General features: G+C 37.0%; 2 protein-coding genes across 2 annotated transcripts in view; both read right to left on the bottom strand.

The window, feature by feature from the left end:
• Positions 1 to 12,800, bottom strand: part of LOC145485612 (uncharacterized) — a 194,857-nt gene that overhangs the window by 155,287 nt on the left and 26,770 nt on the right. The gene's annotated exons all lie outside the window — the stretch shown is intronic.
• On the bottom strand, positions 1,342 to 9,735 carry LOC145483731 (hydroxyacyl-thioester dehydratase type 2, mitochondrial-like). The gene is made up of 3 exons (XM_081462281.1): positions 5,458 to 9,735; positions 4,305 to 4,387; positions 1,342 to 2,871 (listed from the first exon to the last, which is right to left on the bottom strand). The coding sequence occupies exons 1-3, from the start codon at positions 5,829 to 5,831 to the stop codon at positions 2,753 to 2,755; spliced, it is 576 nt and encodes a 191-aa protein (XP_081318407.1). The 5' UTR covers positions 5,832 to 9,735; the 3' UTR covers positions 1,342 to 2,752.

Below are 12,800 nucleotides of genomic sequence, written 5' to 3'. Positions count from 1 at the left end.
ACGGTAACTTGTAGTTTAATAGATAAATGCAAGTTTCTTTATCGGCTTTGACTGTTTTTGTGTCAGTTTTGGTGGAATACTGAGGTGTTGTACAAGTAACGCGCGAAATTCAAGTTAACTAGTCCAAGATGGCGGCTGTTTAACGATGCCATTTCTACGTTATATGACTTCAAAGGGAATACTTTTGAAACTGTTATAAACCCTTTTGTTGTCACATCGTTAATGTTCCGTGAATTACATGGTAAGGGTCTCAAAAGCTCCCTCCCGGTCTAAACCGGCATGGTCAATCCAACCCAATCCAACTGAATTTCAATCGAAGCATTTACAGGGCACAGGGACACAGCAAATACCAAGTCATGGTAATCGGCAAGAAACACTAGCCATCCCTAACATCTGTCGACATTAATGGCCACTCTATCAACACTACTGAAGAATTTAAATTACTGGGAGTCACTATCGACAAAGAGCTGCACTTCTCTAAACACATTTCCATAATTGGTAAAAAAAATTAAGCAAATTAATAGGCGTTCTAAGGAGACTTAGAAAATCCATTCCTACTGAGGCAAAACAGCAAATTTATAAAAAAGCGACATTACCACATCTGACCTATTGTAACCTTGTCTGGCACTTTTGTAAAGCAACGGACAAAAAGAAACTAGAAAGAGTAAATGAAAGGGGACTTGGGGCGGTTTTCTGTGACTGGGATCTCGCGTACAAAGACTTACTGAAACGCGCCAACTTGTTCTCTCTGTACATCATGCGATTGCAAGATATCGCCATTTTTATGTAAAAAGTCAAGCACAGACTGCTGCCTTCGAACAGATTAGATTTAGTCAGTGGCACTCCATCTGGGTACAGCCTCAAGAACTCAGATTTCCATATCTCCAGATTCTATTCTGTCCACTATGGCAAACATTCCCTAAGATATCTAGGACCATATTTGTGTTCAAAACTTGGACATAGCGACACACAATGCCAAGTCTAACATCATTTGTCTCGAACATCCACAGAAAAGACCTCGCGAACCTAGTTTCAAATTATGTCTGTACAGGAAATTGTGCCAAGTGTGTTTAAAATGCTATTTGAATTTTAGACATATTTAAAGTTTGTATATAGTTGTATAGGTAGAAACTATTATATTTTAGTCTATATTTTATAATATTAATGGCATTGTAGATATGAACATAAAACGTAAAAAGTGACAGGTAACTTTTAACTTAAGTTAATTTAACTTAATCTATTAGTAATTTTATTGGGAGTGTTCCGGATTAGTCGGCCTCCGGACTGACTAGAAGTTTTTTTATACACTTAAATAAAGTTTATTGATTGATTGATTGAAGTTGACTCAGTCCATGGATTGACTCCGATTGAGTTTGGCAATCGAACGAAATCAAACTCACATACAAAAAAATTGGACAATCGAACTCACTCGAACGCTCGTTTTCCGAACTCTTGACTTCTGTAAAACTGGAGTTGAAAATCAATACAACAAGTGTTTGGAGGCTCAGTTGCTTCGATATAACACGTGTTTTTCGTAACGGCACACATCTCGGAGAAATGGTTTCAGATGCGTTCTGCGTTGTTAGCTTTGGGTGCGTAGTTAAAGACCGCCAAGAGTGCCACTTTGAAGTGAAGGAGGGTGAAGATTTCAAAGTTTTAAAGAAAATAGGCGAGAAAGGCCGTGCTTTTTCGAGTGAGTTGTAAATGAACGCGGACAATTCAAACTGTTCAACGTGAACTGATTGTATCCCTGTGGCCTGTAAATGCTTCGATTACTTGCTAAGTGAAGACCTTTGTGCGGGATGCCGCCGGAATATACCGCGAGTACATAAATAGCTTACATAAATAGCTTATATACCACTCTTGTCACTGCCCTGGACAGTTTATTTTTGTTATTGAATAGTCTGTAAAAAAGGAAGAGAAAAACTTGTTTAGGATGGGTTTGCTTTGTATGTATGTTTACCAGACCACATAACATGACCTTTGTTCAAGAAAATTTATTCATCGAACACAGTCGAACGCAATCCATTGCATTGTGCTCGATTTAGTTCAGTTACCGAGGCTTTTTTCTCCAGGTAGGAAGTAGTCAATACTCTTAACACGATGAGAAACACTAACTAGGTGTTGTCAGGAAACGTTCCCATCCGCTTAGCGGAGAGAATTATGGTGTGATGGTCTTCATCTTATATTTATTGTGTGATAGTCCAACCCTTCAAGGATATATATCAATAGAAATTTATTGGCTAGTGACGAATCTAGGGAAAAATGGGGGCTGGTTTTATTGGATTATTTCTTCGGAAGTTGTGATGCATATCCTCTGAGAGTGTCGCACCGTGAATTTCGTAACTATTTTGGAGCGAAAAGTAGTTAATGAAAATATCCTTTTTACACCAAAGCAGAAGTTGTTTTATGACTTTTTTGTTTTTTTTAGTTGATCTATGACTCCCAAGTCTTAATCTTCTTCAAGCTTTTGCTTTGCTTCAGTTTTCAGACAGCCTTTAAGTACTATTTAGCATTCCTCCATACAATTTGTCACTCAATGGTTATACCTTCTTTGCGTGAACTAAATATTACTGTTTATGAAAACCTTATATCTACCTTTTAGCAAGCTGCAAAACACAAGCAAACGCTGTCACTACATCTCGTTCACCAAAAAAAAGTGTACTGTGGCTAGCAAGTTTAACTTGTTGATTTTCATTTCAGTCAACATAGTTTGCAATGTTCAGAGTCTGAATCACTTTACTTCATAAATTTAACAAAGAAAACTTACTTTGCCTCTCTGAACTGCTGTGCAAGTGACTTGACAAATCATAATAGAATGTCTTAATCCTGTTACCTGGACATGAGTCAAAACTTCTTCTCCAGGAAACACTGTAAAATAAAAATCAGCCAAAATTACCCATTCCAGGTGACACATAGTGTTAACAATATTCTCGAAGTATTGGGTATACAATGCATCGAATACAATGCAATGCAATACAATGCAATGCAGTGCAATGCAATGCAATGCAATACAATACAATACAACCTTGGTAATCTCCTAAGGTGGGGTGGGTGGGGTTTGTTATTCTTGGTAGTCACAGGTATCTGCAGTGCTAAGGGGATTTGTTTTTAAGCTATATTGGTGTGACAAAGGCTGTACAGAGTTTTACATTTCATTCCAAAATAGCATTTAAATAGGGCATGTTTGCAAGTTGAGCACTGCAATTGAGTACGGTCTTTTGAGGGGAACATAGGGGTGCTCTGAGAACTGCAACACTGCAAAAAAAAAAAAAAAATGAACGACCACCACATCACTGCAAGAAAAGTCGATGAAACACCTTCACTGTAACATATGATTTAGCCCATGATTTGAACGTCTACACTTGTTATAATACTTTTACACCTGAACAATTTTCCACAAAATAAACACGCCACAACACTTCTCACTGCCTATGTGTCGATACTGCTGATGCCTGTAAAGGTTGAAAACAGCTTCAGATTGGCAGCTGAAGCATATCGGAGATTAACTAGCCAGTGTTGGTCTGTATTTGTTGGTTTGTAAAATATACAACCATAAAATTAGCATGGATTAACAAAGTTTTCATACAAAATTTAGGTCAGAGAGAGATCAAACAAGAAAACACAGCATTGCAAATAGTTTCGTTTCACTGAACACCGTAGCATGAAAAACACAAACATTGCAAACCGTAGGGTTTGAGATCACCGCAACACTGCAAGGCGGGATTTTATTTACCGTATCACTGCATTAGAAAAGCAGTCAACAACGTAACACTGCAAAGCCCCATGTCCCCCTCTCTGTGGAAATACTGGGCAAGTGAAAGCCCTTACGCAATCTTGTTTCCAAAGGTTGCATTCCTTCTAAACAAATGGAAGCCATACCAGGGTTGCTAAGATCATCTCTCAGTTACCGATCTGATTTTACAATCTTTTCACAATCTTTACAAACCAGAGGTGGATCTACAGCTGTTCAAATGGGATACCCAAAGAGAAGATGAGAGCCCCAAGGTACAGCTGAAGCCTGTTATCTCAAAGGAAATGAACAATAGTTTGAGATAGCAGGGTTCAATATAGCTGATAGCAAATGACTGAAAGAGCATATCCAACAGAAAATGATTTGAGCTCCAGATAGCTGGGCGTTCAAGAGATCTGCTTCAAAATAGTGAGGTTCAACCATTCTTATATAAAGGGGGAGAAAGAGAACCTACAGTGATGGTGCACTTTGGTGCCCCTTTTCCCTTTGGAACTTATTATTATTATTTTTTTCATTTCCCTACATCTGACACCTCATATAGAGTACTTACATGGGGCAGGATATTTCAACGATTGAGACAGAATCATACAACCAGGACCTGGAAGTTTAGCGCCATGGATAGCTGAAATTATCCTAAAATAAAAACAGACAACAGTTATCAGAGGAAAGCACACCTTACCTTTGCCTATCAGTAAAATGTAATCTTGAGCAATGCAACAGGGGAGAGGTATTGATTAAGATATTTACCCAACCCAAAAATATTATAAATTGTGATTAGACTTTGGTGAAGGAATAGTTGTTTAGTGTACATACATACACTTCATTCATGAGCAAGTAAAGATGAAATTTGCCTGTTTTCACACTTTCTACTCTTAGGGAAAGCCTATGATCAGCATCTGGTTCTTTCGTAAGTTTGGCACAAGAAGAAAATCAAACATCGGAAATATGGAGAACTATAGCTGCTCATGTATTTTGTGGCCATGCATGGCAGATAAAAATGAACATCCTATATGGAAAAAAAATTGCTGTTATGATAATACACATGGCCTGGTTTTTCCCACTTTGATTCTGGGGGGAACAGGGCCATTCTGTTTTATGTTCACCCTCCCCTAACTACACGTAACTCCACCTAACACCCATACATGCATTAGTAAGTGGGGGAGAAGTGTTGCGTGACAACTCTGATAACGGCTGCAAAGGAGACTATACATGCATGTGAAAGAAGCCACTCAAAATTTAAGAAAAACCTTATAAGGTTCTTAATGGATAAACATTTTTAGAAAAAATGACAGTAGGTAGTTTTGGTAGTTTTAGTAGTTTTAATTATTGTATATTTTTATATTTTAGATCTGTGATACTTGTATTTCTTATTTTAGATTTTAATACTTTTTATTTTATAGAGGACCTCCCTGAAAACCACGTATTTACGTGACGGGCGCTTCCTCTTTAAAGATTGTTTTCATTTCATTCATTCAAAATTTACCCACCTGAGGAAAAAATGATCTAAGTTTCAAAAAATATCCCTCTCCGAAAAGAAAAAAATTTTCTTTATCTCTCGAAATAAAAACACTTTTCTTCAGAACTCTCACAGAAATATTTGGGATAGTACAATGACTTTCAAAGCCCCAAAGCCCCGTCTACAAGTTGCCATCGAAATAAAACAAACATTCTAAGATTATTAAGGCCATATAAAAAAACAATACCCATTCAGTATTACACCGTGCACAATAATCTGTCCGACGCGGGTTTTCCTCGCAAATTTGTCATCGTAGTGAATGGGGTTGGTATCTCCTGACATGTGAGCGAATGCCTGTACATCTTTCATAGAAACAACCCGACGAACTTCTACCTCATTTCCAACTTTAAACAATGCTGAAGGGTTACTGGCAAAGTATCGAGCAGCTAAAAGAAAATTAGAACGCCGAGAAGCTAAAATCCTTTCAAAACATGCCGCCATCATAAATCCATCAAGAGCGATTAAGTCCCAGGCGCGCAGAAATAACATGCGCAGCGGAGTAATACTGGGACTAGTGGACCAGACAGGACACGACAGAGCTGCGCATGTGCGAGATGCCATGACAAGATAAATCGAATTTCGGCTCGAACGTGATATGAGGAGGAGAAAATATTTTGTTATGTAGGCATCAAAACGTAAATATCGCAGTTTTGTACTTTGGAAAATGAGCACTTTGAACTTGACGTCGAAGTTTCTTCGCAAAGATATGGCGAGGAAAACAAGAAAACTTGCGTGTATCAAATGCGGTAAATATCAACCGCCACTTCGATTGACCCTCGTTTGCTTCGTTTGAAAGAGAAATGTGGTTTGGGGGACATTGACAGCATCACGAAAGTTTACAAAAGTGCCGCCAGAGGTGAGTATGACGATCTTAGTTTAATTTTTAGTCAAAACAAAGGCACCTTTCATGTGCTAGTCGTAAAATTTTCTGGAGTAATCAGTCGATAATTCTTATCAACCAGCGGCCGCCAGTCACTTCGCCACCAAGCGAAGTCTGCTCGCCACCAAATTACTAACGATCTAATAACATTAAACTGAAATTCGTTCTACTTTCACACAGCTCGTGAAATAGCCTGCTGGCAGGCTCATTTTTGAGTCGCGCGCGAGCGGCGAAGAGCAAAGCGATCCGGCAGGAAGGAGTCTGGTGAAGAGGCGCCAAGAAAGTGAGCCTGCCTTGATCTCTGTTTTTTTTTTTCATTTCTGCTTCGCCTGAGCGAAGTGCAATACCATTGGTCGAAAAGCGGGAAAGGCGAGAAAACTGTCAATCCATTATGTTTGATGAGGAGCGATAAGATCCCCATGGAGTCTGTAATTTATTGCATGTTCTCACAATAAAAAATAAGTCGTCCACATTTGTAGTCAGAGGAAGAGTTGAGTGCCCACATTACTGATGTTTTACAAAGTTCCAGTCTACTTCTAGTTAAATTTCTAACTAAAGAGGGAGCAGGAAGTAGGAGTTGAGAGTATGTTAAAGAATCAAGATGTACTTGTTGTGTTGCCGACTGCATATGGGAAGAGTTAAATATTACAAACTTATGTGATTGCAAGTGGGCAACGAAACAACATGAAGGCGTTTGCCTGTTTACCAACATCATCAAAGACCAGACCGCCAAAGCAAGATCACTTGGAATCAAGTGTGTGTCCTTGCTAGACATAAACATTGACAGTTTTTCTTCGGCAAAACTTTATCAACAACGTATATCATGACTGCATGTTGTTATGAAATCCCAGAGATCTGAGCTGCCAAAGTTCATACTTCTGGTGAAAATTAGTTGGCTTATTTTTTCTTCAGTTTCCGGGGTGGAAATGAAATATTTGCAGAGATCAGAGTAGGCTCACTTTCTCGTGCCGCTTGATTTCGCCCACACAGCTACGCCTCGCGCGCTTGTGCTCTAGCATGAGCCTGCGTGCAGGTTACTTGTGAAAGGTTGAAGTTGTTTGATTGCTGTTTAGCCAAAGCCTTATGAACACTTACAGAAGCTTAAAGCCTAAATGCAAACCCAACAGTGAAGCAACCGAGCAGTAACATCGCAGTCAGTTCTCAAAGAAATATACATCTAGTCTTATCATTATCACACTTGTCTTATCATGTCACTGCCAACATGTTGACATTGAAATAAGCTACATGTAACAAACTTACGAGTCAGTTGATATTGTAGCTGCTCGAGCAGCTAATATACTTCAACAACTTTACTCTAGCTCATCTTGCTCTATAGAAAGGGTGTCCGTAAATAGTCTAGGGAGTCACCCAAAGCCCCATTTTCGACATGCAAATTCTCCTCACTTTGTTATACATGTATTTCTTACAGTTGTTGTCAACAAGTCAATTTTTCTCTGATGATCAGTAATAGAGATTTAACACTTGTCATAAGTATGTGTGTAACCAAGGATTATGTAGAGCTGTGATCATGGTTGTTATTGATATGTTTTTATTGCCAGCACACACGATGTAGATTTTGTTTTTTAGTGACTGATATAGCATCTCCATTCAATAATTAAAGACCGCAATTATTATAATCATCTATTATCTTAATGTAACTCATCAAAATTATATGCCTTTCAGACATCTTACTAGACTGATGTACCATGGGTTTACAGAATTCTGTCAGTCCTTCCTTCAAAAGTTTCCAGGATACTACATTTGGCCTCTACACTTAAATGGCAGTGCTCTGGAAACCATCTTCAGCCAGCTAAAGATCAACATGAATGGTCACTTAACTTTAGTTAACTATGCCCCTGCTCTCACAACATTGAAGTTTAAACGACAAATGCATGGTCGGAGAGGAAAGTATGTTTACAGGAGGACCCCCCTCTTTCTAAGAGAACTCTGTCTCAAGAGATGCAGATGTTGAGAAATTTGAACTTAACTGTCTGGTCTCTACAAATGGCTGATTGCAACAGTTCAATATTTTGGGACACCTTGATGCATAGTTCTACAACAGTAGATTTCCAAAACATAAGTAGTCACATCATGCCTTTGTTCGACATTTTACCTCTCTTTGTAATTTAATGTATCAGTGAAGTCAAATTTAGTCCAGTTCAGCTCTGCCCATATACAACAAGTCCTGTTGTGCATTGTACTGCATTTGTATATACAGTGGAACCCCGCCTAACAGTCACCACGCTAATATGGTCACCTTGTTATTATGGCCACTTTATTTTGTCCTGGCGAAAGACCTACACATTTTCTTATAAGGAAGTTCTGTTAATGTGACTACCCTGTTAACATGGTCAACGGCCAAACCTGTATAATCCTTTATAATTTAACCCCATATATATAGCCACTCAAACCAGTTATGGTCATCTTTCTATTGTTAATATGTTATACACTGATTCAAGTTTCAGTTTTTTAAAAATTATATCTGCATTCCAGATGGTATTAAAGAGTAGTTGTTTAGAAGTGCAATCATGCTATATTTGTTAAGATTTTCATGGACCAAAATTTTGTTGGACCATTTGTGACTGTATTAATAGGGTTCCATTGTAATAAATAATTATTCTCATCAATCATGTTACACGGGCTTTACCTTGGGTGAAGCTGCATAGCTATCTGGATATAGAGGAACTTGCTACTTCGCTTTTTACATGAAATCCTAACTGTTGTTGCCACAGGCATCACTTTTCAAAATTCTCTGACTTTTCCCTGACTTTTCCATGACTTCCCTGATAAAAATAAGATCTCCCTGACCAATAAAAACATCAGATCTTGTAGCAGCTTTTGGCCTCAACTTACATCCTTCTTTTCTACTTGTTCGTTAGACTTGTAAGTTTTCCACAAATTTTCCTTCTTCATTGAGGAAAAATATCTTTGAGATCACAGTGACCCAAAATGTTTCTTCCCGCCTTCAGTGGTATATCAGGCGTGTTAAATTATTTCAATTTTCCCTGACTTTTCTTCAAAATATCAATTTTCCCTGACTCAAAATTCCCTGACTTTTCCCTGACCTTGAAGAATTTTTTCCCTGACCTGTGGCAACCCTGGAAACATGAAAGCCAGCTTGCTATAGCTAAAAATAACAGTCAGTTATCAGTTTTAGGCCAGAAGAAAAATCTTAAACTCAATCAGTGTGCCAGAGCTTCTTTATCATGTGGGACATTTGAGCCACTGCTGAGTCCCAAGCCAGAGGGGCATTTAATAATAATGATGACAACAATGATAATGATAACGATAGTAATAATAATAATAATAATGATAGTGATAGTGATGGTGATGGTGATAATGATAATGATAATGATAATAATAATGATAATGATAATGATAATGATAATAATAATAATAATAATAAAGGGAACAGTAATAATATATACATATATATCTATTTTACATTGTATATTCTATCAATTTTCTATTTTTACTATTGGTAGTATTACAGTTAAAGGAAAGACAAGTGAGATTCCATAATTAGTAGAAATTATGTGTATTGTAAAGTGAGAGTAATTTTCTTAGTTTTTGATTACTTCTCGCGTACAATCAATGACACAAGTAAGATTCCATAATTAGTAGAAATTATGTGTATTGTAAAGTGAGAGTAATTTTCTTAGTTTTTGATTACTTCTCGCGTACAATCAATGACACAAACCGCAAATGCTTTTGTTACGTTTCTGTGACATTTCAAACAAGCTATTGCAATTTTTAGCTCTTCTCAATTTCATTCATTTCTTTACACTAAATTTTGCTTCCTTTTTTAACGACTTTATTAGAATTGTTATTGTAAATAGTTTTGTGCCGTAAATAATTATCACGTTAAGTTTTGATGAAGAATTTAAATAAGCTCGATAAAGAATTGTTATTAATTAAAAAAATAACTAATGACAATAACAATTAGGTAAGGTAAAGGTAAAATCTTTATTTAGACACGGTATTTCCTTCAGGACTATACAATATTTAATTTAAATAAATCTAACTACCTAACTAATTTAATATTGTGAATAACTACTAGAATAAGAGAAATGATAAAAACCTGCTTTACAAGGAAGCCGTGTATAAAAACAAAATAAAATTTATATAAGACCACTGTCAAAATCATAGTTCTTCAACTTAGATTTAAATTGATTAAGGGAGAGCGATTGACTAATATTCAAGGGCAGACTATTCCATAGTACAACTCCGCTGTAAGAAAGACTTCTTTTACAGTGATTAGTGTGGGGCTGTGGGATAGCAAGCGTACCATCACTATCTCTTAGCTTATAAGTCAAAGTATCGGAACGGAAGACAAAGCATGAACAAAGATATTCCGGAACCATATTATTTACAATCTTGTACATCATTATTGATTTATTAACAAGGCGTTGACGGTCCAGTTTAACCCAGTTGACCACCCTCAACAATTCATCAGTATTACGATCGTAATTTGAAAAAGTTATGACGCGTGCTGCCCGATTTGAAAATATTTAAAATATTTAAATTGAAATTGATTTTTAAATTGAAAATATTTATACATATATTTAGAAAATATTTAGACATGGTAACCACTTCAGTTGTGAAACTGGCGACCAGATTACATAGTGAGGAATTTTACCAAAGATCATTGAAAAGTAAATGGTCAGGAAATATATGATAAAAACCAAGAGCCAAAACCAAATAACATTGTACGTAACGTCTTATTTTTGTAACTGGACCTAGAGTTTTTCCCTAGGCATAACTTGTCAATCTTGTGTTTGTTGGCAATGGTGTTCTTCAAGGCACTTCTGTGCTCGAATAAATTCATTACACCAGATATTGTAGATTTTTCTTAGGAATCTGCTATACAAGTCACATCTTGTGCTGGGTGTTAACTCAATTTTGAGTTCCTTTCGTACAGTTAAAACGGTTCTCTTAGTTCGATTGTCATTCTTGACATGTTGCTGTGCAACTTGCTATAAGCAAGTACCACTGAGATGAATAAAATTTAAAGAGTACAATATGTGCATGTTCTGACATTCTGGTCTTAAATTCTGGTCTTCCTCTCTTCCTAGCGTCAAAGTCTCATGATAAGCTTTATTACCACTTCTCTTTAGGTTCCCCTTTTTGAGGTTTCTGTTCTCTGTTCAAAACATCATTAATGTTATAACAAAGTACACTTCTCGGGTAACCATTTTAAAGCAGAGTTGAAAACGTAACTCGTTAGCTACGTGTGGGGGTGGGTGAGGGAGTATATGAACTCCCTCGTAGGGTAGGTGAGGCAAGTGGCCCTTTGAAAATATTAAGAAATTGCCTCTCCCACTGCCCAAATATTTTTGGTACTTAGTGTGACTGGTCATTTGGACATTCTAGGGGGGATGAAAAACAAAGGAATAAGCGTCAACAAGACTCTAGCCATGGTAAATAAGGCAATAATGACTCATAATCAATGATATCGTACTTCGGGTTGCAAGAATCAAAGGTCTTCCTGAATACATGAAAAACAAAACCGCGCCTACGGAACACTGCTGGCAAGTTTACACTCGAGTTTCTCGTCATCCAAATGTATCAATTATTCATTAACATTCTCTTCTTCGACAATTGTTTTGGTGTTTTTTATACCAAATTTTGCGTTCCAACAGATGGACACCAATGGGGGCGCATTTTGATAGCACAAATATAAGCTTACTTATTGGAGAACGCTTACATCCAAGTCACTATTTTTCATGAACACGATCTTTGTGTGGTTCACCTATTTATTATTACGAGTGGTTAGAGATATTAGCCTTATCGCTGGTTTTAAGTGAAGCTCGCTGCCTTCGTCGTTACCGTATAAAATATTGCTGGTTTTTCTTAAGTGCTTGTTTTCAGACTGAAATTAATTTCTTCATTGTAAACTGCAGTCATTCACTAGACATCTCTGGAGACTGTCAAAGTCACTGTCAGTAGTAGATAAGGCGCAATAAATTTGTTGGAGATTGGGGAATTATTACAATCAAAAAGCCTTGCTGAAAAGGGCCTTTTTTCTGAAATACTGTTATTTCATTGTTTTTCAGTCACTTTTTTCGGCAATGTTATGCATATGTACTTTCTTAAGAGTGCTTGCCTGTAAAAATCAGACAAATTCTTAATTTCGCGGCAAGGGTCGAAAATTCGATTTCGCTAATATTCTTATGGTAGATAGGCTAGGGCATGACAAAAACTACTGGATAGTTTTTTTGGCAAAATATCCTTTTATTTCAAAGAAATATGCAAATTACCAAATTCCTTTAAAATCGTCATTTAACGCACCATTTTATTACACAAGTTTGAGAGCCTCGCATGCAAAACCACATCATTCTTCCGTCTTTAAAACACTCAAATATTTTTGTGCAATGTTTAAATGTGTACTGGGTTGATTTTAGGGAATGTTGCGTTGTCTTTTTGGGTGCAAAATAATTAAATTTCGAAGACATGTATTTAATTCACTTAAAAGTACTTCGTGAATATAATTAATTTTCACCATGTGCGAAACCTTCAAATGGATCAAGCTTCTGGTGGTTGAATTGCAGAAGGATGGTCTACAGATTCCTGTAAAAATTTCTTTGGGCAAATGATTGTGAGCGACGCGAGAGCTTTTCAAAGTACGTCAAAAATGCAAATATTTGAGC

Source organism: Orbicella franksi, chromosome 4 (genome assembly GCF_964199315.1).
Source record: "Orbicella franksi chromosome 4, jaOrbFran1.1, whole genome shotgun sequence".
NCBI classification, from domain to species: Eukaryota; Metazoa; Cnidaria; class Anthozoa; order Scleractinia; family Merulinidae; genus Orbicella; species Orbicella franksi.
This window is presented reverse-complemented; position numbering and strand designations above follow the sequence as displayed.